The sequence below is a fragment of the Mastomys coucha genome, unplaced genomic scaffold (genome assembly GCF_008632895.1).
Source record: "Mastomys coucha isolate ucsf_1 unplaced genomic scaffold, UCSF_Mcou_1 pScaffold14, whole genome shotgun sequence".
NCBI classification, from domain to species: Eukaryota; Metazoa; Chordata; class Mammalia; order Rodentia; family Muridae; genus Mastomys; species Mastomys coucha.
The window spans coordinates 84,446,840-84,474,601 of record NW_022196896.1 but is presented as its reverse complement, the minus strand read 5'-3'; the positions used below and the strand labels follow the sequence as shown (position 1 = coordinate 84,474,601).

General features: G+C 44.4%; 1 protein-coding gene and 1 pseudogene across 3 annotated transcripts in view; one reads left to right on the top strand and one right to left on the bottom strand.

Moving 5' to 3' along the window:
- The window catches only part of LOC116088454 (aldehyde oxidase 3), an 83,541-nt gene that overhangs the window by 24,771 nt on the left and 31,008 nt on the right, over positions 1–27,762 (bottom strand). For all 3 annotated transcript variants that reach the window (XR_004117899.1, XM_031367553.1, XM_031367554.1), the window contains 14 exons: positions 27,492–27,601; positions 25,626–25,810; positions 25,175–25,337; positions 24,786–24,878; positions 20,649–20,818; positions 19,862–19,976; positions 19,320–19,442; positions 15,761–15,857; positions 12,162–12,286; positions 9,253–9,386; positions 7,137–7,224; positions 5,095–5,181; positions 3,734–3,925; positions 3,312–3,539 (listed from right to left, as the gene is read on the bottom strand). Coding sequence is in view for 2 of the 3 variants with exons in the window: in XM_031367553.1 (XP_031223413.1) it covers positions 3,312–3,539; positions 3,734–3,925; positions 5,095–5,181; positions 7,137–7,224; positions 9,253–9,386; positions 12,162–12,286; positions 15,761–15,857; positions 19,320–19,442; positions 19,862–19,976; positions 20,649–20,818; positions 24,786–24,878; positions 25,175–25,337; positions 25,626–25,810; positions 27,492–27,601 (1,910 nt within the window). In the remaining variant the exon portion in view is untranslated. The remainder of the gene's footprint in view (positions 1–3,311; positions 3,540–3,733; positions 3,926–5,094; positions 5,182–7,136; positions 7,225–9,252; positions 9,387–12,161; positions 12,287–15,760; positions 15,858–19,319; positions 19,443–19,861; positions 19,977–20,648; positions 20,819–24,785; positions 24,879–25,174; positions 25,338–25,625; positions 25,811–27,491; positions 27,602–27,762) is intronic.
- LOC116089660 lies at positions 23,260–23,412 on the top strand (annotated as a pseudogene).

The window sequence follows — 27,762 nt, the reverse complement described above, 5'->3', positions numbered from 1 at the left end:
AAAGTTTCTGGCAATGAATGTGGTTTGTCTTAGTACAAAAGTATTGAAATATTTAGAGTTATTTTTCTAATTAGCATGTTTAGCATATTCTTTAAAAAATTTGTCTTCATTTTATGTGTGTATGAGTCTTTCCTGTATGCCTGTGTACCATGTACATGCCTGGTGCCCAAAGAAGCCAGAGTTATACAGGGTTGTCTGAATAACTCTCATGAATTATAGACACTTGTGAGAACCAAACCTAGGTTCTCTGCAGGAGTAGAAAGTACTCTTAACCACTGAGCCATCCCTCCAACTCCCATCTAGCATGTTGGACTCTTCTTTGATGAATGTCCTTGTTGTAGAACTACCCTCCTCAACCTCCCTGGAGTACTTGGAATGGTTTGCAAAGGCTATTTTGGCTCTGATAGTGTTTCAGGACTACCCTCTCCCACCTGCTAGACCAGGCATTATTTTGTGGGACTCAGAGTTTTCATGAATCAGAGAGTGGGTGTTGTCCCATTGATGGAGTAAAGCTGTGCAGTCTGTATCTATGTGTGGGACATGTGTCTCATCCATGGGGTTATTGCCCCTGGACAAGAGGGACTTTAGCTCTGCCATATACTCCTGCCCTAGGACTATCAGGTGGCCCAGAACTGAAATGATGGCTACCATACCATTTCCATTTTGCAGATGAGAAATGATGACGAGAGCCAGAGACCTGTCAGGGCCACACAGCCATTAAACATTCAAATGAGGCACACACCCAGCCCTTCCAGCAGCAAATCTCCAGATCACTGCACTTTGCCTGGATAAAGTCATCAATCACCCAGGAGGTGCTGGAGAAGGTGTGCCGAGTTGATCAGGCTCAGAGCAGGTGACTACAGTGGCTTCAGAAGGGATTTGGGATTCCAAGAGAGGCTGACAAGTTTTACACTGCCAGCTCTCCCCATGCCCCACCTCTTCTCTTCCCACTTAGTGCTGTTAGTTCCAGTTTGATCACTGGGTAAGGAAGAAAGTGGAAGGTGAGAAGAACAGTCTCGCTCAAAGGCACGACATCATCACACACTCCCACTGGCCTGTGAATGTTCCCTTGCCTTTCTATGTTCCTGGAAAGAGACATGCAGAAACAAGCAGAAGCATGCACTTGAAACTAAGAACATTGATGTCGTTGTAGCTGGAGGTAAAGGAGAGATAAAGAGACAGCTTCCCTCTCAAACTAAAATGGAAAGCCCTGTGCAACTGCGTTTAAAACTGAGCACACTATGTGAGAAGTGGTCCCAGTGACTTCCAAATTACACAGATATCCATAGATACTCCCAGAGGTACAGGAAAACATACTAACAAAAAACCAATAGCAGTTTTCTTTGTATGGTTGGCTTCAAGAGATTTTTTTTTCTTTTTGAAACTTTTGGTGTCTTTTAAATTTGTTTATAGTAATACTGAGTACATATTATTTATACAGTTGCAAACAAATCAGTAGAACATTTCATTGTCAAAATATACTGTAACTGTTTTTCCCATAAGGAGGTACACTAAACGCCCATTGTGTATTCTGGATAAATGATGTTTGGAGTGGGGTAGTAATTCACTTGAATTACTAAACGAGAGAAATCTAGAGATTTAAGCACCACCTCTAGAAGCCCCTCATTGAAACACAGTCTATAAAATGGGTATAATTTGATTTCATGTTACCTTCTTTCAAGAGTGGAGCAGAAAGTGTTTTGAGCACGTATAATCTTGGGCAGATAAACTTGTTAGTTTTGAATAGGTAGATAGAGTTGTTTCTCGGAGACAGGGCCAATTAGAGTTGAACAACCATGCTCATGTTAACAACATGGGTAGTATCTAGTCACATGGACTTGAATAACTAACTAGTCATTGTCTTCCCTGAAGCTAGTGGTTGCCTCCCATCATTAGCTGGGGTGTGGTAGAACAGCCCAGCCATGTTATGGTTTTAAAGGATTTATTGGCAGAATGCAAAGACAGCAGAGGAGTTGCTGCAAACATGTGACCTAGTTGCCAGCACTTCACTTGCACTTGGACGTGGGGCTGCTCTCTCCCTGTGGCCGCCCTGGGAAGGGAGCAGGGGCCCAGCAGCTGGAGCATTTCTCACATTCCCATCTTGTAGACAACAAGCCCACAGATACTGAGTATAGAACCCACAGCTGCTCTCATCATTCTTCCCATGCAGTTCTCATAAAACATAATCTAAAATTCCATCAACTCTGCCTTTGCTTGATCGTGATGGCACAGATTTTAAAAGACTCATGACTAGGTTCTGGCTAGCTCTACACTCCCAAGGTGAAGTGTAGCTTTATGAGAAACCTCCAGACAGTGAAACATCACCGACAGAAGTGGATCCTGGGAGCTCACTTTCCTTGCAAAGTGATGTCCATAAAATCCCAGCTCATGTTTTCAAAACCTCAGGAAACAGTTTCAAGAAGATTATGAAGAATAACTGAATACCCATTAAAAAAAAATCCTTCATTTTCTTATGGCTGCTACAGTGTATCATCACCCATACAGTATTTGTCTGTCCACTGAACATTATGCATCTACCCATACCATCATATATGCCCCATGCTAGGATAGAGAAAGGCAGATAGCAGAGACAGGGGCTTATGTAGTAGTCTGGAATGAAGAACCCTTAAGAGAGGTCAAATTTCACCATTGCTTGACTATAAGAGTTAAGCATCAGGGCAGGGCAGATTCAGAACCGGTTTCCAGCAGTAATGCTTAGAAGTTAATCAGAGCACAACAGGTTTGTGACAGGATTAGGTTTAAGGAAGTATTCCTGAACTACAATCTTGTTATCAGAAGTTGCTCAACCATCAATATTGTAGCTTTGAGGGCAAGAGAAACCAACCTGACAAACAAATACCCCCTGCCTTTGGAGTTATTGTCTAAGACAGTGGTTCTCAATCTGTGGGTCGAGACCCCTTTGTGGGTGGGTGGGTATCAAACAACCTTTCACCAGGGTCACATATCAGAATCAGATATCTTCATATCAGATATGTACTCAGATATGTATGTTATAATTCATAACAGTAGCAAAATGACAGTTATGAAGTACCTATGAAAGTAATTACATAGTGGGGGTCACCACAACCTGAGGAACTGTATTTAAGAGTCACAGCATTAGGAAGCTTGAGAACTAGTGTTCTAAGAATTAGTATCAATAGAGCTTTTGCTACATGCACATATATAAATGCTATATATATATATATATATATATACACACACACTATATATGTATGTGCATGTAATATATATATACATACATGTACGTGTACATACACATATACAACTTTTTAAGTGTTTCTGATAATCACCTGATGATAAAACGTCTTTGGAAATCCAACTGAGAACTTCATGGGGATGATGGCAATTCCTCGCTTCTTCCAGAAACTCTGTTGGTTAAATTCATCCACAGCTTTTTTCCTATTATAGTAGGAAGAATTTTCCATGCATGTCTCCCAGCACTTTATCAGATTCGCTGGGTCAAATTCTTGCTTGTGAATTGTCCTATCGATTGTTCTGTACATGTTTAACTCTCGAACCTGGTGGATGAAAACGCCCAATTTCACAAAAAGATCTCCAAGAGCTAGCTCTAAAGAGATGGGCCATCTCTTTAGAATATCGCAGAGCCAGCACATTATCAAATGAAGCACTTAAGAAACAACGTGGCATGGAGAACTAGAAATGGTCCATTTATCTATTTAAAGACTTTAAAACAACTGCCAGCTCCTCTTACCTTCTCTGGTGGTAAGTGGCATTTGGCTGCTACAGCTGAGATGCAGGTTTCTGTTACAAACGCCCCCTGGGGGAAACCAAATCCCCGAAAGGCTGTATTGGATGGCAAGTTGGTCTTACAGACGCGACCTCGGACACGGAAGTTGGGGATCTTGTAAGCATTTTCCAGTTTGAGCAAAGCATATTCTATCACCTAAAAAATGTTCCAAGGTTAAAAAAAAAAAAAAAAAATCTAGGCATCAGTCAAATTCCTTGTCTGGACAGGATGAAGACAAACTCTTTTTTTTTGTTGTTTTTTGTTTTTTTTCAAGACAGGGTTTCTCTGTGTAGCCCTGGCTGTCTTGGAACTCACTCTGTAGACCAGGCTAGCCTTGAACTCAGAAATCCGCCTGCCTCTGCCTCTCAAGTGCTGGGATTAAAGGCGTGCACCACCAATGCTGGGCAGACAAACCCTTCTGAGGTGTATTTCTTACTTAATTCTTGGTACAGCCAGAAAGGAATCCTGCCCGCCATTTTCCAGCCATCAACATGTATGGCTGTGTACTTAGTTTTATGGTTTCGTTGCCTGTTTTTAATTCTTAAAACTTACAAGGTTTGGTTTAGTTTTGTTTTGCTTTGTTTTTGTTTGTACTGTTTTTGTCCAAAGAAAAGAAAGAGATGTTGTTCTCAGTTTCAACATACTTTTGTGGTCCTACCTTACACCTTTAGATTCGATGGGAAGACTTAGAAGGGGAAAAGGGCCAATTAGGCCAATGGTGTCCTTGTATCTATTGTTAAAGGATTAGATTGTGACAGGCACGGGAAGGCTCTGTGTGAGAGGGATCGAAAGGCACTGCAAAAGCCGTTGGGTCTGGATGACAGCCTAGGTAGGGCTTAGTTTCTAAGTAGGAGGGGAGAGGCAGGAGGCATAGGGAAGAGTTTTCCCTGGCACAAAGAGGAGATTTGCCTGAGACAAACCCCAAACCCTGCTCTCTGTATGTTAGCCTGTTTCCCAGCTCTGCCCAGAGAGGATAGTAAAGAGAAAAGGAAGACTCAGGTCTCTCTGCAGGGAAAGTTCTGGGGGTTAGCCTAAGACATTCATCAAATGCTCACACCCAGACCCTAGAGTTCAGTGAGTGGAAAGCAAGCCCAAGGTACCCTCCTGGACGGGGTGCCTCAGAGCTAGAGCCTCTTACCATTCCCTGACTTCTCTGTAGGCAGCAGGTGGTAGAGATCTGGAAGCATCCTGAGCCACCCTTGCTCATGATTTATCACCCATGGCAAGTGCGTAAGGTCAGCGGGCTGAGCCTTCTAAGCTGACCCTCTAAGACACCAGGCTTGGGTATCACCAAGTGTCCTGTCACCAAGATGCAAGTCACTTACCAGTTCAGAATCATCTGGGGTGCAGCCTCCATTAATATAAAGCTGGATGTCAGCTGCCTTGATTTTTCCGTTGTTCATGAAGCCAATCTGTGAACAGTTAAGCAACGTTTGAGCCTGTGAGTTTTGTGGTAGGAATATCGTTTCCTGAGCATTTAAACAGAACAAGTGGAAGTTCAGCGGATGCCAGGAGTATGGGCTGGGTAGTGGGCCTGCCTAGGTTCAAGCCCAGCTTCTGCCACTTGCTTTGGTGGATGCCCGTTCCACCTTTCTATGCCTCAGTACCCTCAGGCATGACAACAGGGACAATGCTGTCACCCACTCCAAGGCTTCATGTATGTCACCACCATCTGAAGGCTTGAGTCCCACCTCAGCGTATTTGACTCAGTAGACCTGAGCCTGGGAATCTCTGTTTCTAGCAAATGCCCAGGTGACCCTGCTGCTGCTGATCCAGTGACCACACTCTGATCATGGCTGACCTGACCCATAGGAAGTTCACTTACAGCCCAAGCATTCAAGCTATCCAGAACTACCAGAGTGAGACTGTCTCAAAAACCTAAGAGAAAGAGATGGGGCAATCTGCTCTGTCATCCATTAGAACACTGAGGGGCTCTCCTCCCTTCTGCATAGTTTTTCAGCAGTTTGAGCAATGGCGGCCTCCTGGCTAGGCTGGATCTGGGTCACCTAGTCAGGCACAGGGAGGCTGGAGATGGGTGTTGGTCAGGGTTCATGCTGCACCTGAGGTGGTCACAGCAGCTGTGAGAGGGGCGGGGATTCTGACTGAACTGACCCACTGGCATGTGCCTTAGACATCTCTGTCCTTGGAACACTTCCTGACCCTTCAGCACATTGATCCTTACATCTTGGTTCTCCTTCTCTTCAGCCCACACATCTGTTTCTTCTATTTATTTATTTATTTTTTTTGTTTCGCACAAAGCAAGTAGCTCTTATCACAGTATTATAGAAATATTATCTATCTTGGCAATAGTTTATAATATACTTAGTTGTAAGGATAAGATCAGGAACTACAAAGGAACACTGCAGTGGACTGAGTTCTAGGTGCCCTGGTTTGGGGGGCTCAATTGATTGTGGTAGGTCCTGTGGAACCAAGTATTTGTCTGCTGAATGAATGGCCACTCCAAGGAGAACAGGCTTATTTGTCTGTCTGAGCTCTGATTCCTTTCCAGAGTGTTGATCGTCACAGACTTCACTACAGTGCATACTGCACTTCAGTGCACATTTTATGTGGGAGATACCAAGGAAACAGACATGCCTCCTGCACAAGAAGGCAGCGGTCTGGTGTGGAGATGGGATGTCCCCAGCCATCTGGTTGGGAAGTACGCACCAGGTACTCAGAAGAGAATGAGCAGGGTGGCATCTGGCATGGAGGAAACACTCTGAAGATGAAAACAGTCAAGGGGAACACACTAGGGAGTTTGGGGGTTCAGTTGCAGAAGTCACCTAGGGAAGGTCCTTGTCCCTGAGCAAGGATGTGTATCTATCTGATCACAGTGGAATGAGAAACCACTCAGGCTTTATGCTAATGTCTACAAGTCTCCTCTCCTACGGGCTGAAGTCTCTGGGGTTTACGGTTGAAGCCAGGGAGGTCAGGTCTATTGCTTGTTTCTTAGCATGTTCTCTTTGTCCTACAGGGCTTTATATTCTACGAGGTTGAAGTTGCTAGGAAATAATCTTTCAGCAAATTGGAAGTATTTTGAATTGGACTCATGAATGTACAGGATGAGTCAAGTTCAGAGAAGTATCAAATCCAGAAATGCCTGTCTTCTAGAGGTCCCAAGGAATGGAGAGACCTGCAAATGCCAGTTTCTGTCCATCTTTGTCATGATCCCAGTCTCCATATTAGCATCTCTTTTCCTCCTATGTGCAGTGACTCACAGGTCACACTTAGTGACACTGAGACTTGGTAAGAAGGCCAGAGCACGCACACCACACTGCATGGGGGAGCAGACAGCTCCAAAGGGCTTGAGCTGTAAGCCTCAAGCCCCTGAAGTGGTGTGTGTGCAGGGACTTTGCTACCCACTCACCTTGTATTTCCCAAATAGTGGGTGACGTCCTCCAGTTATCAACATGTCATCCCCACGCTCGAGAATAAAGCGGATTGGACGGCCAGTCCTAGAAAGAAAGGCACGAGATCACAATTCTAACAGATGTGAGATTCAAGTTCAGGCTTGCAGAATGTGCCAGCAACCACTGCCATTCCATCAAGCAGAGGAGACAGAACCAGAATGCAGCCACTCTCAGGAGAGAGAAGGGAGCTGAGTTTTTGCTGCTTCCTGGTAAACGATGTGGCTGGGAAACTTCCTGTAGGCTTAAGACGATATAGTTCATTCGTTCGTTCATTCACAGGAAGGAAAGGAGTTCCTCTGTTTGGCTCCAAAGTTTTAGAAAAGGTTAACGGCTGTTAATTAGATTCCAGCCCCCTATCCGCAAAGTAATTTGGGGAATTTAAAACCAAAGAAGAAGACTTGTGTGTGTGTGTGAATCCTGTATTATCCCCTTTGTAACCACATTCCATTAATGTTAGTGGTGTCACTGTCTCGTTGATATGCATGTCCAACTTTATACCTTAATTCCTTGCATTCTCTATCCAAATACCAATTCATGTTAAATCACACCACTTATTTTTTTTATTCTGCAAAATTTCTAGGTTTTAATTTTCCCCCTTTGATAAGTGCTCATTTGTCTAAGCCTTAATTTTCATTTCCAGATGACTGCAGTTGGAGTTCCAGTCTCCTCTGGTCATTTCCGACTTCAGTCTGTATCTGAGAGTCCCTCCCGGGGAACATCAGATGCCACCTTCTAAGGACACATCACAGATGGGGCTGAGGAGGTGGCTCAATGAGAAAAGGGGCTTGCATGAAAGCTTGGCAACCTGGGTTTGATCCTCAGAACCAACATAAAGGTAGAAGGAAGGAATACACTCCGTAATGTTGTCCTTTGAGCTTCATATATGTGATGCAGCCCACGTATACATCGTGCATACATAGTAATAAAAACAGCATAGCATAGACATCTGGTGGCATGCCTCCATTACATCAACCCAACCTTCTTTTCCTTCAGTAATTCACTTTAGAACTCCCGATTTATTTACCATTTAATAATAGTAATAATTTAATTTTATAATTCCCCATTATTTTACCATCATAGTCTGCTTAAGTGTGGTTGGGGTTACTAAAATTAAGCATATGCTTCATATCTTTGTAATTGTGTCTTTCCTAGGACATAGTAGTGAGTGAGAGATGGGTGTGTGTGTGTGTGTGAGTGTATGTGTGTGAGAGAGACGGAGAGGGAGGGAGAGGGGAGAGAAAGAAGAGAGGAGAGAAAAGAGAGAGAGAGAGAGAGAGAGAGAGAGAGAGAGAGAGAGAGAGAGAGAGAGGGGAGAGGATTGAGAGAGGTGACTTGTGAGCCGTGAGTACTCCCTCTAGATTCTAGGTTATCTGAGACATCAGGTCTGCCTCATGGAATCAGGATTTGTGATCCAGTCTCTCCATCATTACATCAGCACACTTTGTGAGCCATGTGCCTCAGTAAGAGCTACATTATTTTTAATAGGTTATCCATGCACATAGGACAATTAAAAAAACTCAAAAAAAAATCAAAATGGGGCTTAGTGAGAAACAAGTGTCCTGCTGCAGTCCTTCGCTACATAGCCCTTCCAGGAAGTGTGACGGTCAGCAGTTTTTGTCCTAAGCACACTAAATTTTTAATGTGCTACCAGGTGTCCTCTTCCTCAAGGAGCAGTAACCAGCCTCATGGATAACATCCAAATGTTCATTTCCCGTCCATCCTCCCGCCTATCTCTACAGGCTTTTGCTTATGTCTCAATGAATACTAAGGACTAATCAAACTGTCTGATGACTTATTCTTGTTTGCTTGACAGCTGAGCTGAAAGGTAGCAGGCATGTGGAATAGAACCCACTCTGCTGCTGACGCTGTGGGAAAACAGAAAGACGAGTGTGTCAACCCGTTCCCCATGCTGTGTCCCCCTTCCCCAATGAGGCTGACTAGGCCAGCAAGCCCTTGGCACATGTTGGGAGTGTCTCAAAAAAAAAAAGCCCTTAAAATTGTTGGGACCAGAGGGTAAGAACTGGGATGCAGAGGAGCCATCTCCGTGTGAGTGCAGCTCCCAGATCCACTCACTTCTGTGCGGCCACGGCTGCCACGGATGCCAGGAGCCCAGGCTTGCTTGTTTTCCCTCCGAAGGCTCCACCAACCCTTTTCACATGGCAGTTGATCCTATTCTTTGGGATGCCCAAGGTGCGAGCCACCATTTCCTATAAGTAGTGGGCCACAGGGCCCCAAGAAGGTGAGACAGAACAGACAGTTAGCAACAAGGTCCTCTACCAAAGAACTGTCGTAGTATTTTCTCACTGCCTACAATAAGAACAGACTTCTTTATCTATTTTGAGTACCAACTGCAGACAATGCTATGGCTGCCTGTAACATGGCAGCTGAGAGGATACGTCTGTAGGGCTTTTCAAAATTAATGAATGATAGATTGTATTACAAATAGCCACACTGGGCTTCCCACCCCCCTCTGTGCAGCAACCCTTACACTCCTGCAAAGGGTCCCCTAGCTCTGAGCATTAATACCTAATATAAATGAGCTGGCATAAGAGGCGGAGGAAGCTGGGCACTATGCGAAAGGAAACATTACACGATTCCAGGTCAGGCCAGCAGAGCCCATCAGCAGACCATGACGCATGAAGGCAAATCGGAGGCCGCTATTAGTCAGCGGATAGTCTGAAGTGGAAGGAGTAGATCAGGGGGAAGACAGCAACAACCCAGGCTGCAGCTACAACCATGCTACAACATGGTGAGGGAGTTTAAAAAATGGCAACTCCCAGTCTTTAAATAACTTATACTTCTGCTCAATAGAGGGTATATGCTTACCTCAAACCTCAATCAGGGGATGATTGCTCCTGACTCAATGGGTAGAGAGTGTGGCCACCAGGATAGCATGGTACAAGGAGCTCACACAAGAAAGTAAGATCATGGCTGGAAAGGGACACACAGACACAGACACACACACACATACACATACATACACACATATACACAGACATACAGACACACACAGACACAGATACACAGACACACAGACACACAGACACACCCATACATATATACACAGACACGCACATATATACACAGATACACACACATACATACACAGACATACAGACACACACAGACACAGATACACACAGACACAGATACACACACATACATACACAGACATACAGATACACACAGACACAGATACACACACACATATATACACAGACACACACAGATACAGATACACACACACACACACACACACGCATGTGCACACATGCGCATACACACAACACACACACACACACACACCTGAAGCGTCCTAGGCAGGGAGTAATGTGGCAGGGCTGTGTAAACTTGATGGTGAACAGAGTTCGTGTCTGTATACTCAGGATAGCCTATGTAGTTTTGAAAGACCTGAGATCAAAGGCATAATGTCTATGGAGCTGCGCAGGTGTAAGAAAGGCTGCAAACTCTGAAATAGAGTAGAACTCGGGCAGAAAGACCAGATCTGTCTTTAGCTGTGACTGAGCCTCTGGGGGAAACTAGACTATGGCTCATCTACCAGTGATCATCAATGCTAAACTTCCCAAGAATGGCTTTCTTGTAAATATAAGGAGAATAGTGTAGGAACACATGGCTATATGTGTGTCTGCATAAACACACCTATTTAGCGCATTTCCTTCTTATATTTTACTAATGTAAATTTTTATTTTGAAAAAGCACAGTCATTTGGCAAAAGAAGAGGCTCCATAGCAAGTTATACGGAGAACGTTAGGACTAGTGATGCACAGGGGCCGGCCGTGAGGATGTCCAGTCACGAGTGTTTGGAGGAGCAGCAGCAACCTTGGCAGAAACCGAATGGAAGCATGAGTAGGAAACGCAAGCTCTTTAACAACACATCTCAGAAGGGGAGGAGAGGTGAGGCAACCTACTAGTGAAGCCAAATCAGGGCATGCTTTTAACTTTATTTCAGTTCACTTAAGGATGTGTGTATGTGTATGTGGGGGGTTAGGGGTGTGTGTGGGGTGTTAGAAGAGAGCAGAGGTGTGGGATCCTCTGGAGCTGGAGTTGCAAGTGCTTGTGAGCTGCCTGATGTGGGTGCTGCGAATTGAACTTGCATGTGCTCTTAGTGTTGAGCCATCTCTCCAGCCCTCTAGTTTAGTTTTTGAGACCAAGTCTCACTGATTTAAGTTAGCCTTGAACTCACAACACAGCTCAGCTGGGGTGGGTTTATGTTTAAGAATGGGCCATACTTGGCCTGGGGAGATAGCTCTGTTGGAAAAGTGATTGTTGTACAAGCAGGCAGACCCAATGTCAAGCCCCAGAAAAAGCCAGCTGAGGTGATGTCTAGTTACAACCCCAGCATGGAGGAAAAGGAGACAGATCCTAGGTACCTGCTGGTCAGCTGGCCTAGCACACATAGGAAGATCCAGGCCAGTGAGAGACCCTGTCTCAAAAAAACACCTGAGGATGGCCTCTGGCCTGCACACATGCTTTCACACATGCATGTGCACCCACATAAACACACACGCACACACACATACACATACACACACACACCCCACATGTACGTATACATGCATACAAATAGGTCAGACTTATTTTAATCTACTGATATGAACAGGTACTAAATAACTAGAGATTAACTTTATGGACACAGCAAAGGCAAACGTGGGAAGCCTGTGGTGCAGATGTAAAGCTTCGGGCTGGAGAGGAGGGAGGGCCCCTCACCACAGGCTAGCAGTGAGTGGGGCTGCAGAAAGATGACGACTGGGAGCAGCTATACCTCACAGCCTCGATTTACTGCCTAGTGAGATGGGAAGTAGTCACCATTTGAGACCAATGAGGTAGACTTTTGTAGAAGGTTAAAGGGAACTTGTAAAAACCAGGGCTCGGTTTTGCCTCTGACTTGATATTGAACTTTTGTCTGAATGTTACTCTTACCTTTAAGTCAGATGAGTGACTGCCTGTGTGTTGGAACCTACCTGTGTAAATGCTGCATCCTGGCTTGACACATATATGTCCATCTCCTTTTCCTCTCCCTTGGGGACCACGCGTATACTTTGAGTCTCCATGTAAAAATGCTCCTGGCCTCCCAAGTGCACCTCCCCTTTTGGACACAGCAAACACGCATGGCTTTAGAGACGCATCACTAAACACATCTGAAGCAGGCTGTGGCCTGTTTTGCTAAATGTTATTATTTTATTTCAGGTCATGGGAATGGCATTTAGTTTCCCCTCTTGATTTCAAAGAATCATTGCCATTTGACAAAGTTTCCAAAAGCAGCTATCAATATGCATAATTGGGCAATTACACGCAATTTAAAATTTCCTATGCACTTGGCTCCATTTCCTTACCTACTCAGTCAGCATGTTCTTAAGAACTAGAAATTAACTTTTGTTGGCTTGAGTGACAATTGGGAAATCAGGTAAGAGTGAAGTATAAGATGCTCTTACCTAAGGGGAAATTCATTTCTGTAATGAGGATGCTCAGGATAGTTAATGACTTTACACAGCATATAGAAGCTTGTACTTGAATCCTGACAACCATCCGGATGCCTTTTCTTCTGTTTGTTGGAAGCATTAAACCACACAGACTACATCTCAGTTATCCACCGAGTTGGAAGAGACTGCACTCGGACCCACAGTGGTCCAGTGCCTGTCTAGCTGGCTGCACAGAGACGGAGTCTCAACTCTGTAAGCAGCACGCAGCCCACGCAATAACCCAGAGAAAGTAGAGACCTCAGGTAGAAAGAACAAATGGTGTATGTGATGAGGGAGGCGGGCGGGAGAGCATGATAAACATCCCTCCTCCTCCCCTCCCTCCTTCTCCTTTATACAAATTTCACTCAAGGAGCTAGGAAACATTTTAGAAGCCTATGATCAATCATAGGTATTAAAAAAATAAAGTTGTGGGTCAGTAGATGGCTCAGTGGGAGAAAGCTGACTCCCAAAAATTGTTCACTGACCTCCACATGTGTGTACTTAGCGCATGCACGCACACCCCCCCCAAATAAATAGAGAAAAGATTTAAAAAAAAAAGTTTGGTTTGTAGCAGGTAGAGGTACGTGTAGGAGTAAAAGACTTGTGGTTTGCGATAAATCCACAGACACAACTTTTAAACTGATCTGGATTTCTAGGCCGTGTTCACTCCTTTTGTGACTTTACTGACTTTCATGGCTGAGAATCTTGGGTTGAACATCCCGGAATCACCATGTTCAACTGACTTCGCTGGGAAACAGGTTTGAAACTGTAACAAGTGCAGCAAATCTTCACTGAAGAGTCTCTCTCTCTCTCTCTCTCTCTCTCTCTCTCTCTCTCTCTCTCTCTCTCTCTCTTTTTCTCTCTCTCTCTCTCTTTCTCTCTGTCCCCAGTTACTTCCCACGCCTCCTTTTGTCATGTGTTTGGTGCCTAAGTTTTACTGTAATACTGTTATGTTAAAATAAATCTGGCCCCAGAATGCCTCCATACTTGCAATAAAGAACTTTACCCTAATTAATGATGTAAGCGGACAGAAAGTCTAACCAGGAGCTGTTTTGTTTGTTTGTTTGTTGTTTTGTTTTGTTTTGTTTTCTGTAACAGGCCAGCCTCAGCTATTAATCCAGTGACTGAGCTTTAGCCACTCGCAAACCGCCAACTGACCAGTTTCTGCACCTCTCTTCACTTCCTGTTTATAAACCCTCCTGTCCATACTTCACTCCCTGTCTATGAACCCTCCTGTCCACACTTCACTCCCTGTCTATGAATCCTCCTGTCCACACTTCACTTCCTCTCTATGAATCCTCCTGTCCACACTTCACTTCCTGTCTATGAATCCTCCTGTCCACACTTCGAGAGCAGTGTGTTCCCAGCTCCTCAGGTGCTTAACCTGAGAGTCATCTTTCACTCAATTAAGCTTAACTTTAATTTGTCTGAAGGTTTTCTTTTCACGGTATCAATTTTGGCTCTAACATCAGGTTTTGGTCTTTTTGTCTGGTGGTCATGCCAACCGCCTGTGGAAACAGGTTGAATATGGATTTTTAAGTGGATTTTTAGATATTTCTTGCTCCTTTGGGGATTAGACTGATTTTTATGGATCGTCCCAAAGCTTGTCTCTGGCGCCACTCTTTCCCAAGCATTTGAATTTTTCTTATTTATTTAATTTTATTATTTTTACTTATACACTTTGCATCCCACTCACTGCCCCCTCCCAGTTACCCCCACCACAACCCTTCCCCCTTCCCCCTCCCCTTCTCCTCTGAGCAGAAGGTGGCCCCCTGAGTATTACCCACCACCTTGGCACTTCAAGTATCTGCGAAGCTAGGTGCTTCCTCTTCCACTGAGGCCAGACAAAGCAGCCCAGCTAGCAGAACATATTGCACATACACGCAACAGCTTTTGGGACAACCCCTGTTCTAGCCGTTCGGGACCCACATGGAGGCCAAGATGCACACCTGCTATTTATGTCTGGGAAGCCCTGTGTCTAGCCTGTGTATGCTCATTGGTTGGTGGTTCAGACTCTGAGAGCCCCAAGGTTCCAGGTTAGTTGACTCTGTTGGTCTTCCTGTGGAGTCCCTATCGAGTCCCTATACCCTTTGGGGCCCATAATCCTTCCTCCTATTCTTCCATAAGAGTCCCCAAGCTCTATCCACTGTTTGGCTCTGGGTGTCTGTGTCCATCTGAGCCAGCCAAGCATCTGAATTCTTAATGAATTCCACCTCATTTTTTCTGGACAGTGCCCATCAGGGTCTTCTGGCTTCTTAAACCCCTCATCTGCCTGCCCACAAACATGTCTGCTGTTGCTAATAGTATCACTTCCCCCTGGATAGCACATCCTCAGAGTCTTCCTTGCTGGCCACAGTCAGTGCCTACATTCTCACTTAAATTCTGCCTTATTGTCTTAGTTATGTCTCACTGGGGACATTGTAATGACCTTTGATATGACCTCTGATGGACCCTTTCTTCCCATTTCGATCCAGATTCTCCTGGCAGGTGCTCTAAATGGCAACTGAGATACTGTCAGTTTCCTATTCAAACTAAGAACACTTTTCATTGCCTGTCAAGTCCAGCCACCCCCGCCCCCTCCCCCAATCAAACTCTTTCATATATTTCCCAAATTTCTCAGTCTTATCTTCTGAGTTGTCCCCCTCATTGCTCACTTCATGAGTAGAGCTAAGATTCATTAAGTTCATCCAGATCTTGGGCATGCTAGGCAAGCAGTGTCACTGAGCTGAATCCTCTGCTTGTAGCTTTTGAGGCAGCTCTTGCTAAGCCCCAACCCAGGCTGCTGTCAAATTCATGTTTTTTTCTGCTTCATCATCTAGAATGCCGGGATACACCACCAGCCATCACTTCAACTTATAAAGAAGCCACAGCATGAATATATTAAAAACTCCCATGATAGATAGAAAGGGACTTCAAGGGTTGGGTGTGGTAGTGCACACCTTTAATCCTAGTTAGTACTTGAGAGGCAGAGGCAGGCAGATCTCTGTGAGTTCAAGGCCAGCCTGGTCACCATAGCAAGTCTGAAGCAAGCTAGAGCTACATAGTGAGACCCTGTCTCAACTCCTCCCTACAATTCCCCTGCCTCCCGCAAAAGAATTTACCTTCGAGGATTTGATCGGCACATTGAAATCCAACCTCAACATTTCCTTGTTCTAGTTTTTTTTCGGGTCCGATGAATGATTCATATTGCAGTGCATCCTGGGAAGGTAACAAATGGAAGGCATTATGTATGTTGCTTAGTTTGCTCACTTGTATATCTCGCATGCTGAAACCCATACGTGATGATAGCCATCAATTTCCAAATTCCCTGGGATAACATATGCTCTAAACATGACTGTGTAATCCCTTGGTGAATATGGGGACACCTTAGATCCTATCTTCTGAGCTGGTACATCTTGGAAGACACGATCATGGTGCAATGGAGCCCGTTATGTAACTCTGCATGCCAGTCTTCCCAATGAGAACACCTGTGTCCTTTATTCTTTGGAAGAAACATTGTGGAGGCTTAATGCTAGATTAGCCTAAACTCCCTTACACTAGCCTTAGCGTTCATCTCACCCTCCAGTCACAGCTAAATGTATTGATGTATTCAGATATATCATACAGACACACAAATCCTGTTCCTTAACTTATCCAAGTCTCTCTCAAAATCTCTCCTGGTTGCATTCTTGAGTCTTTATTTTGTGAATGGTTTACTGGGATTTTTTTTTCAAAGCTTTTATTAAAAACTTTTTTTTTTTTTTTTGAAATTAACCAACACATCCCAGTGTTTTCAGAGTGTCACGGCACCTCCACAGGCTGTTGAAGTATGGGTGTGCATGGGAGCACACCTCAAAGGTGAGCACTACTGTTACTTTTTATGTATTTTAGATATATGCAAATGCACACAGGCCTCTAGTCTTACTCGCCACATTATGTACACTCTTGCCTTCATTCATCAGTTCAATGTAGAGATCTTCCCATAGGCATGAATAGAGAATGCGCTCATTTAAAAAGTGCACACAGCTCCACAGATTTCCAGCATGTGTGTGTGTGTGTGTGTGTGTGTGTGTGTGTGTGTGTGTGTGTGTTCAGCAAGGTTGAACTCAAGGCCCCCTGCATGCTAGGCAAGCACTCTACCACTGCACCATGAATCAAGCTCCAGTTCCATTATACAGACAAGACCCGGGCAAGATATTTTTGTTGAAAATGGCAGTTCATTCTACCTTTTAAATTGCCCCTGTGGTTAATAGGTTCATACATTGGCACTTGCAATTTCTTCTTTCCGTCAGTATACTTGTATCCTTTGTTCAGTTTTCCTTAGTTGTTCTTTTTATTTATTTCTAGGAAATCTTTATATAGTTAGGGAATATGTTTGTTTCCGATGTGGCAGCTCGCAGAGTTTTTCCAGCTGCTGACTGTCTTCTGTTCCTCGCACGTTTTTCTTCGTGTTGAGGTATACATATTTCACATCACTAATCAATCGATCTTTTCTCTTACAGAAGTTAGAAGTTGAGTCATAGACAGGAAGATTATGAAGGCGTCCACCTGTGCTTTCTTCTCCTGCTGCTTGGATTTTACTCTTGACCTCTTTGCTATTACTTAATCTCCCTTATCTTGGACTATTCTGATGAAATGAACCATGTGGTAAGGTTAATCTGTTCACCCTTATTTTTCCTTAGCACTTGACCTCAAGTGTATTCGACTATGCAAATAAATCAGGACAGGCAGGAAGTAAGTCAGAAAACATAAAGTGGTTGAGAGTCCTTATAATTCAGTTTTAAAATCAGAGTTATATGTTATTCTTATGGTGTTATTAGATTTCCAAGACTCTCAAGATAGTAACTGACTTTCAATATGCAGAAAGAGTTGTTTTGCATATAGAAACTGCCGAACTTACTCAGGACGATTCTAAATTGACTTCACTGTTTATTCAACTACAACAAGTGATCAGAAATAGAAATCATCCATTGTATATAACACATATCCAATCTCATATGGGTCTACCAGGCCCTCTGGAACAAGGTAATGATGACATTGATCAGCTATTGATAGGAAATATGCTGGAGGCTCCAGAATTTCATTTAAAAAGCATGATTACAGCAAAGATATAAAAAAAGAATTTTCTATCATTTAGCAACAATCCAAAAAGATTGTAAAGACATATCCTACTTGTTCTTTGTACAACCAAACTCTACAGGGATTAACTCTAAAGTACCCAAGGAAATGAAACTTGGAAAGTGGATGCATTTCTTTTTACAGACTTTGATAAACTGGAATGTGTGTAGCAAACTATAGATACATATTCAGGATTTCATTGGGCAACTATTTTAACTTTTGAAAATGCTGATTCTGTAATCATGTAATACATGTGTATGCATTAGAAGTTATGGCCATTATGGGAATTCCTATTAAGACTGACAAATAAGACAATCTTCTGGCATATGTCTCTAATACAATGAAATGATTTTTAACATATTATGGTATAAAATATATTATAGGTATACCATACAATCCTCCAGGACAAGCAGTTGTAAAGAGAATCCACACATATACCAAGTGATACTATGTGAACTTCCTCCTTAATTTAAAACTATTGGTTGAACAAAGACACCTATAGCCTATAACTGGGCAGGAGAGAAGTAGGTAGGGTTTCAGTTCCTAGGCTTGGGGTTTGAAGCAGGATCATGAGAGGAGGGAGAGAGAGAGAAGGTGGAAAGAGAAGATGCCATGGGGCAGGTGAGTCATGAAAACATGGCCACGAATGCTGGTCAATTGGAGTAAGAATGGCCCAGGCAAAATATGACAAATTATATCTCAGGGTTATTTATAGGGAAGAAGGCAAAATAGCTTAGAGGGTAGATATCTATCTAGCTCTAGTGCTTAAAGGCTTATTATAAACATTAATGCTTTATGTCTTTTATCTGGGAACTGAACCATCAAAGGCAGGGTAGAAACCTCCAATCTGAGATAAAACATTTACTACATTTGATCCCACTGCATAAATCCATGGCCAAATCTTCTTCGGCTCTTAGTAAAGAAACAGTGTTCAGTGTGCTGTCCGGTCTGCCAAACAGCGAGGCTGATCCTTGTCACCGTCCCTCTGCTGGGGAGTGGACCTGCTTCCTTCTCTAGGGGGCCTGCCTCAAAACACAAGAAGGAATTGCTGCATGGTGCCTCGGACTTTAAGAAAAAAAAGGCAAAGAAAAGCCTAGGCAAAAAAGGATCCTCTCCACACTCAGGGGGAGTGGGCCAGTCCCATGGACGGCAACAGAAAACTTAAAAGATGGCGCAGATGGTTCCCTGGGCAGCAGGAACCCAGGGCAGATGGTAAGAGGAAATTACTCCAAATTTCCAAATTTTCAAATCCACCTAAGAGGAAAAATGTGAACTTTCTAAGATTCAAAACCGGACAATTTTGTTTCAGGTGTCCTTAGAGCCAGTGGCCACAGGAGGGGTCTGTAGTGGGATTAGAGTACCCACTCTAAGTGTCTGATAGGAAGAGGAAGGCAGACGGAAACTTCCAGAAAAAAAAAACAAAACCCCATATTTTTGTCTATGTTATCACCAGTGTGTGTGACAACTGCCATGGGGCTAAGAAATTTCACAAGTACTGCATCTCGAGACACCTAACAATGCTTGGTAACTCACTGCCAATTGTCCCCCAAAATCAGAACTTACCTGGACTGTCACAATCATGGGCTCCAGGTCTTGATAGACAATCTTCACTTTTTTTGTGGCCTGTTTGGCGTGAGCATAAGAATCAGCAGCTATGGCACAAACAATCTGACCCACACAGATCACCTAAGAAGAAGCCAAGGACACACAGAGGAAAGGAACGTTGGAGTCACCAGGTCCTTGTCCACCAGGCAAGCAGAAGGGCTTGGGATAGTGGGGGAAGGACTTGTAACAAAGAGCACGGGCTCAACCCGTGCCTCAGCCCCCACCAGCAATGTGCCTCGGATAAATCACCAAAGCCCGTGAGTCTCAATGTTTTCATCTTAAAAGAAAGAGACGTGAGCCAGCTTAGGCAGCTCTCGCTGTCTCAAGTCAGTTACAAAACAAGGCTTAGTACAGGTGAGTAGTCTCTGGTCATTAGAAGGAGTATATGTGTATGTGTACGCACACAGGTATGTATATATACATGCATAAATGTATATGTCTATTACACTGCCATTACAGTGATTGTACTAGGAGCGCCTTAGACACCATTGTCACACTACCTCATCCTGTGCATATAGGCTTTCTTCTTCTCTGCCATTGTCACCAGGTACATCTTGAGCTGTTATTACATCAACCACACCAGGTGACGCCAAAGCCTCGGAGGCATCAAGGGATCTAGGAAAGAACCAGAAGCACAGTGTGTCACCCAGTGGCAGGGACCTTGTCCGTGCGAGGACATCAATAGTGGGGGCATTAACTGAGGCACACACTGCAGGAGGTGGAGGACACTGGTTCCCCTGGGCACAGACTACCCTCCCCTTTCAGGGTGAGTCTATGCTTCTAGGGCCAGCACTCAGGAGCTGCTGGCATTTTGAGAAGCTTGGGCTCCTCTGAAAGTAGATTCATAAAAGTTAGAGAATCACAGCTTTGGGGATTGCATGAGGTAGGAAAGTTGTTCTTGCCCCATTAAATTCTTAGATACTAGTGGCCAGTTCTTCAGACGGAAGCTGCTCGTTCAACATCCTCATCTACACTCCCTATGAGTACAGTGTAGGTGTCTTCAGACACACCAGAAGAGGGCATTCATTACAGATGGCTGCCAGCCACCATGTGGTTGCTGGGAATCGAACTCAGGACCTCGCAGTCAGTGCTCTTAACCACTAAGCCCCCTCCAGTCCCTCGTTTACACTCCCAAGCCCACAGTTTTCCTATCATCTTGTACTTTCAAGAAACATACTCAGATTGTGTTTTTCAGTATGTTGGGTAGAATTAATTGCTAAGTGGCAACCATGTCCCTAGGTACCTGCTAGATATTCCAAGGCACCCAATTTTGCCATCATAGCTTACATGATTTTAGCATGTGGCTTGCTGCTGGTTACCACTGCCAAGAAGAGTTCCCCCGCCAAAAGAGACATATCGTCACAAAACACTGCCTCCCCTGTGGCGTGTTTAATGCCAGACTGATGCATGATGGGACGCCCGACTGGGTCTTGCAGAGGCTGCTGGGAGTCTACATCCTGCGTTAAAAGAGAAGAGGACAGAGCAAAAATGATTAAGCAAGGCCGTTCACGGGTTAGGAGGATCCTGGGTCAGTGGTTATCTTTCCCACTCTCTTGAGGCACGCTTTCTAAAGTAGCCTCTTTCGACTTAAATTATTGGGTTTGTCTTCTTTCCTGTTGCTCATCTAGATGAAACAGAAAAGGTACTCAGGTGTGCTAAAGATGATACAAGTTGAGACTTGACTCGAACAAAGATAGATTTGGTGTCTGCCCAGAGAAGAGTGCATCAAGACTTCTAAAGGCAGCTTTGTAGTTGCTAGGACAGACACAGGTAAAAAGTTTTATTATGTTTCCTTCTTTAATCTGGGTCTGAATTATTCCCCCAAAGGCTCATGTGATAAAGGCCTGGGATGATACTGAGAAGTGGTCAGAGCCCAGCAAAAAGGACTTGGGTGACTAGGAGCCACACCCTTGAAGAAAACATCAGGACCATGGCTCTTTTCCCTCTTCATATTTCCTTCCTGGTTGCCATAAAGTGAGCATCCTGGCTCTACAACACACTGGCCTCCAGGATGTCTGCCTCCCCACCGTCACCCCCAAACTGGAGCCAACCATCTTAGTGTAAATTCCTGAAACCATGAGCCAAACAAACCTGTCCTCTTGTTAAGTTCATTTATCTCAGGTACTTTATCCTATCAAGGGTTAAACAGCTACCACATTCCCTGCAAGCTAACCTGCATTAGTTAAGTACAGAGACATCCATCCACCGTGAAAGCCAGCTGAGCTGGGCCCAGGGCAGACTTCTTTAATGGGAGCAGAGGGCGGAGGCCTCGGTAAGCAGGCCTTGGTTGATGGAAACAGGAGTCTAAGTTCTATTTGAGTGATTAGAGAAGTCAGGAGGATGTTCTCTACGTTGGGGTGGGACCTCTTGGTCAGACAGTTGCTGGGGGCTACCCAAAGTCCTGTGAGTAATCCTTCATCTATGCCCTTGTAAGTAAATCCAATGCATTCATGGTTTAATCAAGCGGGACTTGGATGGGCTCATTCTTTTGTCCTGTCAGTGGTGCCCAAGGAGCGGTGGATAGATGTTAGTTCATGTCTCCTCAGCAGAGTAACATGGAACCAGGTAAGAAGGATCTCCAGGTAAGATCCAGCTAGCAGCCGCCTGAACACTCACCACAGCTGAGAAGACGACAAGAAGTGATAACCCAGCTTAACTGTTGCCTCAGAAACCACACACACACACACACACACACACACACACACACACACACACACACACACAGAGGCACTTTCCTAAAACCAGGACGGGAAATGAAGAGACACAATGCAGGAGATCTCTGCTGCCCCCTGCTGCTGGGCTCATGGACACCTCCCCCAACTATCTTTACAAATAGGTTGTTCTGTTTCAGTAACTTTATTAAACAGATACTGTGTTTGCAGAAGAATACTTCAAGTCCAATGAGACCTGGGCACTATCAAAATGTAAATTACTCCTATCCGATAGACTGAAACTTTATCTCGCTGTTGCTTTAAAATGCGTTTTAAAAATTTCTGAGCGAGACTCTGTACATTTTAATGTCGTAAGTTCATTTTCTCCCCCAGTGATCTGCCAAGTCTTTGGGTCTATTAATCTGTAAGGCTTTGCTGGCACTATTTCTTATCATTCACGCATTCTCTTTTATGTAGCTGGATCTGTCGGGCTTTCCTCTGTCAGGGTTTCAGGTCGTGTTTGGAGGGCTCAGACTCAGAAAGAATCTGTACGTTTTTTAACCTAGTGATTTCATGGTGCTGTTTTAATGTTTGAAAATGAATAGATCTGGAATTTACAGTCACTGTAAAGTGTGAAACATGGCTTTTTGTTGTTGTTGTTTTTTGTTTTTTGCTTTTAAAGTGACTTGCACAGAAATCTCTACCTACATTCTCCTTTTTGTTGTTTATTTGAAATACGCTTTTTACTTTTTGTGAGGACACACTTTCTGATGTTTCTGGATTTGGTGCTGCCTTCTTGTTCTTTTTAATTTATTCTTGAGTCCTATAATAATCATGTTTAATCACATAATGCCTATATAGTTAACCATTAGAGTGACACACTCCATCTCTGTGCTGAATAGGGTTGGGCGCAATCCTCACTACTTTTTTTTTTTAAAAAAAAATAAATGCCTACTTTCATATTTCTAGATAAACCTTAAAATCAAAATTTCCAAAACTCATGTTGATTGGGAATATATTTGATATATGCATTATTTAGGAGAAATTGTTATCTTTATATACTATGTCTTCCTAGTTGTGCGCTACGTTTCTTTTTATTTAAATAGGCCTTCTTTTGAATGATTATCCATAATTTAAAAGTTTATTTTACATACGCACTGGTTTTCCTGGTTTCATTTCCAGGAATTTAGTTTTTCATTTGCTTTCGTTAGTAGGACCTACCATTCTACTGCGTTTTCTAACTGACGATTGCTTATGAAAAGCATTCCATGGCTGAACCTTTCTTAAAAGCTGAGCCCATGCTGTGTCACATATGCATCTGTAGGTGGCAGAGAGGAGAGAGCTTCTGTCTGCTCAGCGTTCTGACCTGTGGACTTCTGGATGGTTAGGGGCCTAATGTTCCCTGAGAAAAGTGAGCCTGAAAGGATCACAAGTTTGGCTCCAGGGGCCCCTGACAAAGAGTTAACCTTAGAGGAGCATCAGACTCCTTGTGTGGGCCCAAGGGGCGGGCAGACCATGCCAGAGATGACTCCTGCCCTGTGCTGTAATGCACAAGCAGGCATAACACTTCTGAGAGGACCCCAGACACTCAGAGACCCCAGGAGTCTCTAAGATAAGCAAGTAAGTGGTGGAGAAATGAAAGAGAAAGAGAAACAGAAGGATGCAGGCACAATGAAGAGAGGCAGAACTGGACACTCGAGGGTAGTGAGGAACAGCCTGATGTGAGTAGCTGGGACCATGGTGGGGTCCTGGCCTGTGCTGCCACTGGGGGCCACATCTGGCCATACATAGCCCTCTAGCAGCAGGGGCCTGTTACCACCAAAGGCCAGGCCTAGGTGGCTGTCCCTGGTATGTATGGGCTTTTAAGCAGGAACATGTTAATTTCTGAGGGCTGTGTAGAACTGGCCCCATTCCTTATGTGGGCACCATGGGATAGAAGGGGGTTGGGCGCTTGAGAGCAGGAGAGCTGACCCCACCCCTAGGAGAGCGCACATTTTGAGAGTTGTGAGTGAGCCAGCCTCAAGGATACAAGCATGGGAGATCTGGCCCTGCCACTCATCTCCAGTGCGGTGGTATGGATGAGGAAGAGATATCTTCTTCTCCCTCACTCCTCACCATCTGCAGCAGGCAGGAAGCTGGCCCAGGGGTCTTGAGAGAGGGAGAACTGGTCCTGTCCCTCACCAGAGGCAACAGTTTGGAGAGCGGGCTCCTGCACCTCACCCGGGCAGCAGGGTATAGCTGGCCCTGGTTTTGGTGGTTACTGGTGAGTCAGACCCAATGATGTGAGAGCGGAAGAGCCAGCGGGCTGTCCATCTCAGATCTCAGGCCTAGATCCAGGGCTTTGAATTGGCCCATCCCAACACCTATCCCACTGACTGAAGTGCATGAAAGAACCAGTCCTACAGATGCAAAGCTACTGGATCTCCATGACACAGGGCAACAACAGGATATGCAAGGAGTCCCAGTGAAGTTCCAGTATTGATAGAGTAGCAGTACCCAGAGGCCTCAAAACAGACCAATGACTCACTGCAAGCAAAGAAGTGTGAACAAAAGGGGCTTCCAAAACAGGGCAGTTGCAAGGGCAGGGGAACAGGTACAGGAGGCGGGGAGATGAATGGGATTGGGGTGCATGATGGGAAATTCACAAAGAGCCAATAAAAAGTTAAAAAAAAAAAAAAAACCACAGTGGCAGCTTGAAATTCAAAGTAAAGCCAGGTCAAAAGACAGATGCCGCCTCTTTTAACTGTTGTATTCATTCAGAAAATGGACTCACCTTAAATGACTGCATCCCATGAGGCATGGTCAAAGGGAAGTCTTCCAGAATGTGGAGAAGTTTCTGCGGGATGTCAGGGTATCTACGGGGGTTCTGGAGTGAAGACATGTAGTTTGTTTAATGGAAAGTACTCCTTGTGAAGACTGAGTTGACAAAGGATTTTACATGTTGCTACAGCATCTCTACTGACTTGTTTCTATTGCTTTGGGAAAGTTTGAGTGAACTCGAGAGCTTAGGGTTTCACTGAGTATGGGCCTTAGAAATGGAGCTTGCAAACAGAACTACGGTGATGTCAGCACACGGGGCTCCCTTAACCTTCCCAGAAGCTGGAGAGGCATCTAGAACAAACCCCCTTCCCCAGGGCAGCCTCCAGGCAAACGCAAGTTTACCCTCATCTTTAACTGCTTCAACACGTCTAAGTAAAACTTGAAGAGGAAGCCGACGGCAAGAGTCTTTCGGTATTCCACCATTCCTCCAGTGGCCGCTGTCAGGAGGGAGACTTCGTCCAGAATCATCTTGCCCGCATCGTCCAGCATCCCTTCATCCCAACGCCTAAGCACAGGAGGGAATGCAGCCAGCTCAGTGTGGGCGAGGCCCAGTGTGGGCGGGGCCCAACGAGCATCCTATACTTAACCAAAATGAATCTAAACTGTCAATAAAGGTTGCTCAAGTTTATTTTCTCACACAGGAATATCGTCCTTGTAGATGCCGGTTTTTTTCTTGGGCTTACTCAAGTGCTATACTCCATAAAGAGAAGGAACAACCCCTCCCCTTAGCCAGTCAGGTCAGTTGCCGCTACTCCAATGACTTAGATAGTCAGAGTGAAAGTTTGTAAGTCACCTTCCGATCAGCTGCTGGCAGGACTTCTTTGCGCTGACTACAGTGGTGGCAATCCCTCCATATAAGATGCTCAAGTCTGTGATGGTGCTCGTGTCCTCTCTGAAAACGACTTTCATGCCAGCATTCAGTATTGCAAACGCGTTTTGCTGACGAGGGGCCTGTCTGAAAGCTGATACGAACTCCCACTGGAAAATGAGAAGAACGACTACTTACTTGGAGATGTTTCAAATCTATAACAGTAAGAACAGAACCATAAATAAATACATATATCCTTCACTTAAGATTCGTGGCTTCACCAGGGATGAATCACGTATTCCCACCCATAAGCTTCAGACACACTCCTCCACTCAGGCCAAGTTGAAATGAGTCATTGGCATCATGATGCTTCGTCTCTAAATATTTCTATGTGCAACTCCTACAACGTAAGGGTTTTCTCCATAGCTCTAGGCCAACAGCATTATTAATAGCAGGCCTAGTGATACGACACAGTGCTAATATCTAACATACAGTCCATATTCATGTTTCTGCATGCATGCAAGTAGAACTCCCCCACACACCCCCAACCCCACGTGTGCTCCTACCCATGGAGGTGATATCTTCACAGCTTTTTTTACTTTCTTTGTTCTACAAGAGTTTTCTGCTTTGTTCTTTCGTAACACTGATTTGGGGAATCAGAGACGGTTTGTGGACTGTCTTCTAACTTAGGTTTATCTGATTCTATCTTTATGAACTGATTTAGGTTGACCTTTGTGGGGTGACAGGCACATAACATGGGTAATGTAGTACAGGATGTGCTTTTTAACTTCAGAGCTACCCTAATTGCTACATATACCCTCACTAAAACACGTGAAGTCCAGAACAGCCTCCATGCTTGGCACATCATTTCTCTTCTCAATTTGGCAAAACTTGTTTTGAAGTTGTTACATCTTTGACGTTAGCCTACAAGGTTCTGACCAATCAAAAACAGCAGACCTCCAATTTTATTGTTTAATGTATTCTGCCACATGGCTGAACTTGAGCTAAAACTGTAATCTGTAAGCTCTGGCAGAGGAAGACATCTATTCATGTTTTGGGGGATGAAAGTGACTATGACGTCGTTGGCATGCCACCTGCTCAGAAGCCTCTCAATATGTGTTGACTGAATGACTGGTGCTGAGGACAAGCGTCAACAATGAGTCTGGTGGTAGTGACGACTGGGTCTCATTTTTTTTGGCTGAACCGATCTCAGAAACAAAACCTGAGCTACAATAGTAACATTTGCCCAAGTCTCTGAATGGAAAACAGATATTGTCATTGAACAAAAAAGTGAGCCAAAGTTGTACTTCTCCATCAATGGCCACAGGAAAGCCTAGTATGCTAAGAGCATCTTTATATAACCAAAGGTCACTGGTGCCTCATGCATGTCTCTGCAATTACCATTACTTTAAAGAAAACATTAACATGGCACAGTAAGGCCAAAACGATGTTTAAACTAATGTTTCTTTATTTTACTTAGCTCTTCTGAAGTTGACTGGTAGCTTGGGGTCTTGATCCCCCAACCTTTCACCATGAATCTTGGCTGAAGTGATAAAACCTCCTTGGAGTGCAATCTCCTCACGAGGGGACTGGGTCCTTTTCCCTGAGCTGCTCGTGGACCCAAGTGCCCTGAGCCTTAACGCTGCTGAAGAAGTGCGAGGAAATAGTACACTGTCCTGATGCCACAAGACACTGTTGAAGGAGCTGGCTACATCTCACTTGATAGTATTTGCACCTCTGCATGCATAAAGTTATTTGTGACAAATACTATGCTTCTCTATGCCAAAGCTAATTCAGGATTAAAAAAAGAGAAAGATGCCAGTGACTACTATAGACCAAGTGACCTCATACCTTACTGGAGAGTGGCAAGAAAACAGAGATGAGCACTTGCTCTGGCTTCAGGCCTGCATCTGGAACTCCAGCGAGAAAACGATCATTCAGAGGGATTTGCTGCGTTCCTTCTGTGAAGGGAAAAGCACATTATCAAAGGCTTAGACCATTGCTACTCTCTTACTGAATCCAGCAGTCTTCTTCTTCTAAAAATAAGTTCCTGAATGGAAAGTAAACGGGCAAATAGCCCATTTACTGTGATGTCCTGACCACCCTGTGACCTGGCTCTCAT